Source organism: Nestor notabilis, unplaced genomic scaffold (assembly GCF_000696875.1).
Source record: "Nestor notabilis isolate BGI_N333 unplaced genomic scaffold, ASM69687v1 scaffold17004, whole genome shotgun sequence".
NCBI classification, from domain to species: domain Eukaryota; kingdom Metazoa; phylum Chordata; class Aves; order Psittaciformes; family Psittacidae; genus Nestor; species Nestor notabilis.
In genome coordinates, this window is record NW_009925324.1 from 5523 (window position 1) to 10519 (window position 4997).

Sequence of the window (4997 nt, forward strand, 5' to 3'; positions counted from 1 at the left end):
CGAGGCAGAGAGGTGCTGAGGGATTATTTAATTGACATCAGTATTACTAAGGTTAAGCAATCCTCATACTTCAGATTTTCTCACTCTCCAGAACTGTTTGGGGCAGGTTTATATAAGGAAGAAATGCTTACTGAAAGGTTCTCTACAAGTCACAAATGTTTCAAAAATTTTGCCATTTCAAGAAGTTGCCAGAGACAGCTGACATTATGTTGTGATCAGATGGGTAAAGAAAAAGCTGGATCTTCAATCACAACACTATCGTTAATTTTAGTTTCTGGTTTTTCTTAAGTTAGAAGAAAAGTAAGCAATTCTGGCAGCCGAAGGTGATGTTTTTGCATTCTCTTACCTTGCCATATGCAATACCAGCTTTATGCACTGCCAGAAAAGAAGCCAGCAGTGCACTAAGGGAACTTCAGGAGGAGATGGGTGGTTCTGCACTAATGGACACTTACTTCTTGTTCAAGGACACCAAGCCTGAGTAAGTCACTGAATACAACTTATCAAAAAACAGCAAATTCTTTGCTTACATTCTGCAGCTGATTTAGAGAAGTCCCAGTTACTTTAGCAGAAATAACCCTGCCAGTTGGATTTCTCCGCACAGAAAAGACTCTATGCTGCCTGAGCTCAGCAGCCACAGTAAGTTCTTCCCTGTTCAGCCATTGCAACATATATTTTGTGTGTTCCTCCTTTCCAAGTCCTCTCCAACAACTTCTATGCGCACCCCTCCACAGGAAGGCCTTTTTCAGGCCAAACAGGCAACACAAGATGAGATATACGGCTCCACAGTCCACTCAGCTTATCTGTGTCCATGCTATTGTAAGACCTAGGAACATCTGAACTGGTAAACTTTGCCCAGAGGAAATCCCGGACTTTCTCCTCAATTTCTTGCAAGGTGAGGGTCTTTCTCAGTGACTGCTCATCCAGAAGAACTGTCAGCAGAAGAGCCACATCCTTAAATGCTGCATTTTCATGGTCACAGTATTTGTAAAAGATTAAGGTGGAGCCTGCAGGCAGTAACTCAAAACGATGCACCACTGCTACCTTCTTGCCTTCACTGAACCCAGAGCTGAGCTCTTTATCTACCTCCAACTTGACAATGTCACTATCCAATATGGCTTTGTCTGCCCCATTAATTTTGATTGTAGTAGCATTCTGGGAGAAGGCAAAAGCATTGGCAATCTCATTACTTAGGCATCTCAGTGCTTTCTCAGCTTCTTGGCCAGCTGTGAACAGTAAGATGGCTGGCTCCAAATGCAGATGGGAAGCATTAAGATGTTTCTCAAGGAACACATGGGTCCTTTTCCATAGGCTGGGGTCCTGACTTTGGTAAGTATTTTTTAGTTTATTCATCTGCGCCCGAAATGCTTGCAGAATTTGCTTATCTCTACTTGACAAAGTTGTATCTAGAAGACTTGGTATTCCACTCCATAGGACATAAAGCAATGGGACACAAATTAACAGAACCAGTAAAAAAGTCCAGCTCTTACGAAATCCACTCCGAGATTCACCATCACCTACAGAAAGGAGGAGCAAACAGAAAGAAAACAGTGTTTTCAAAGGAAATAAAAGTCAAGAAGTGAGAAGAAAGTAAGAGGGAACCCTAGAATTCAGTGACCTTCTCATTCCACTCTCAAGCCACTGGGTACAGTAGTTGCAGAGCATAAAGACATTCTACTTAAAAAAAAAAACCACCAAAAAAACCAAAAAACAAAAAAAGGAACTTCTTTAGCAACTTAGTGAAGTGACAGCATTAAAAAAACGGGCATTTTTATTAATACATTTCCAGATAGAGTATGAAATCAAACATTCTTCTGAAAAAGGAGCTTTTCTGAAAGTTTATCAATACTTCATTCTATTTAATCAAATTCAAACTGCAGTTCTACATTTAGGCTCTGTAGAAAAAGCCCTATACAAAATCTGGCAACACCAGAATTGTTTCTGTGTTGTTATTTCTGCTCTTTCACTTGGTGATGAAGCATACCAACCTCCCTGGAAACAAAAAAGAAGTGTATACTTTACGCTGCCTTTTTACATCCTAACTTCTATCAGGACAGCAACACAACAATTGTCAAATAAGAACACCACTAGGCCGACCTCAGTCTTAATCTTGCAGCAAATCTTGTAAACACTACAGATGGAAGACCTGAAATTCAGGTGGAAGTGTTACCTATTACACACCACCTTTCCTTCATGCTGAAAACACATGCCCTAGCAAGCAAGTCATCGGCTCTGGCAAAGACCCTCAGTTTAGCATCAGCTACCAGGAATTAAAGTACTTGGACAGGCATGAAAATGGTTAAATGTAACACAAGCATGAAAGAGAAGTGAAACAAAAGTCTTACTTTTGGCTGAAGGCAGTGAATGCTTCCCTATACTGGACTGATCTCGAAATCTACTTCTGCCTGTTAAGAGATTATGAAAGGAACATGAGAAAAATACTAAAACAACAGTTATAACAAATATTCCAGTGGGAAATCCAGCATGGAGTTGAAATCATTAAACTGCATTATTTTCAACAAAAAGCTGTTCTTAGTTACGCTTTTACATACAGAATTCCACAAGGCTTACAGGAGGGTTAACAAAGCACCCTTCCATAGCACTTTGTGGAAGCAAATGCAGTCCTGGTAAGTAGAAGCAAAGGCAAGGCTGTGACCTCATCCCGGGTAGGGCTGTATCGAGTACGGGGCTTTTTATTCTTTTCTGCATCATTCACCTTCCTGTACTTAAGCAAGGCTAGTCTTGTACTAAGAAAAATTACATGTGCACCATTATTATTAGCCTGAGAAGTCCTATTCAACTGGCATACCAACTCTCCATCTATGCTATTTGCCAAATGTCAGTTCTTAAGCCATCTTTACGAACTTACATAAAAAGCACAAGTACCCAACCTATCACAAGTCACCCCCAAAGATTTTTAACTCTTGAAAGTTACACAAATAAAGACGTGGGCATTTCAAGTACAAGATGCCAAAATGGCAGAGGTTTAATAATCTGTCATTTTCTTGATAAGGATCTCATGTCTCAGGTTTCCTGATTTTGCTCAAGGATTTAATGAAAGCTCAATTAATACATATTTGGAAAAACAGTATAACACAAGTAGCAAAAGCAAAGCAGTATGTTAAAGGCATAGTCTCGTATCCCCTCATATCCCAGTTCCATCGAGCTTGGGTCAGAGGCCTGATTTATCAGCAGTCAGATTCTTGGGATGAATTGTAGATTTAAAGCAAAATACAAGATTTCAACTTCAAAATATACTTTTGGTCTATTCATTTAAATGGGCTCAGACAGCAAAGTACACAAGACATTATCCATAAAAGTGTTACGAACAACTTTCCCAAGAGACCAGTACGAATATATGCAATTACTGGTCAGCAGGTTGCCTGAATTTACTCAGTTAATTAAAAAGACACAAGAATTTCTGTCTTCTTGCGAACTACAGCAGCTGGTTCAAAGCTGAAGGCTCTTTAATAATATATAACCAAATCAGGATACAGTAATTACTATTGAGAATAAATTGAACACACACACACACACACACACCCCTGCAGTAGTTGCTTCAAGAATACTAAAATAAATTCTATAACCTTGTTTCTGTATAAATGTAATTGCAGAAAGTGGTAAAAGCAGCTCTGGTTTAAGCCTGAGCTTAACTGGCTTAATGAGCTACACTACTCTGTAATTTAAACCCCATACCCTGATAGGGTGCAGACATAGAGCTATAACTGGCTAAACGTATAGGTCTTCTAGTAGTTAACAGATCAGAATCACCTCGATTCTGTAATATTTCACAATGTAGACCTATTTGCAGAGACTAGGTTTCATATTTAGGAGACAACTGTGATTCATACCCTAAAGAAAAAAATATTTCAATAAACAGTCTAAAACCAGATCCTACCCTATCAAAGGACCTTGCCTTATTTACAACCCAATTTGCATGAGGGTGAAGCAAATTATCTGTGTTGCCTAACATCTGCAGATACCTTAGAGCTTTCAGAGTTTCAAGTGGTTTTCCAAAGTTCTTCACCAAACACACAACTGGTCAGTCCTGCAGCATCTATCACCTCTGGCACAGGAAATAAAAAGTACCAGACTAGCAAGAACTCCCTGCAACAATCCATATTTCAAAGATATTTCACACATATGCGGCTGCCACAGGATGAGCTTCTCTTCTGGAAGGTACTGTGGTTTTCAAAAAACAAAACCCCAACAGCCTCCCAGGTTTTCAACATTGAATTCTAATTTACAATACTCCGCTTATCTATATTTGTTCAGGATAGAAACAAGCACTGAGACAAAAAAAGAAAGAAAAAGGAAAAAAAGAAAGAAAGTGGGTCATTTTCTGTGGTCAGCAAGTTGAACAATCTCATACAAGGGCTCTGGCTCTGGAATGTGCTGCCTTCTCCAGCGTCCATTTGGATCTGCCTCCTGGGGCCCACTCTACCTTCCCAGACAGCATTCCCCAGGGCACAAGAAAAACCATAAGCAGAGGAAAGGAAAAGAATTCTGTACTTTTCACTTAATTACAGGGGAAGACTTTTCAACTTACTCTCTGATATTGTTGAGCTGTGCTGCTGTTTCTTGTCAAGGAAGTCAGCCTTTCTTTCTGAAAACAAAGTACAAATGAAAGAACTTGGTTATCACATCAGAAGTCAGAGTAAGACAGACAAGCCATACATGCTTTTAGCTCTTTCTGTGAAATTTTCAAAGGTTATTAAGGAAGAAGTACACACTGTGCTGCCAAACCAAGCCTGCGCCATATGACAGCCTCTTGGAACTCTCTGTAGGTGAAGCACACTACTATTGTCTAAGAGAAAAGGCTGAAGTTGGCCCTTCATTCTGCTTTTCCCTATATGACACAAAATTATCCTTCTTGGGTTTTCTTCAAAAAAGTAACGATGCTATAATGATAAAATACAAAGGTTGGGAAATTAGCAGTGTTAACTAATTGCTAATGGAGGATATTGGATTTGTCACTTCTGAAACCAGAACTGTTCAGC

General features: G+C 39.5%; 1 protein-coding gene across 1 annotated transcript in view; it reads right to left on the reverse strand.

The window, feature by feature from the left end:
- Positions 1-711: 711 nt before the first annotated feature.
- The window catches only part of LOC104404557 (torsin-1A-interacting protein 1-like), a gene marked incomplete at its 5' end in the record, with an annotated part of 9799 nt that continues 5513 nt past the window's right edge, over positions 712-4997 (reverse strand). Inside the window, 2 exons of the mRNA XM_010013013.1 lie at positions 712-1514; positions 2343-2402. Coding sequence (XP_010011315.1) covers positions 712-1514; positions 2343-2402 — 863 coding nt within the window. The remainder of the gene's footprint in view (positions 1515-2342; positions 2403-4997) is intronic.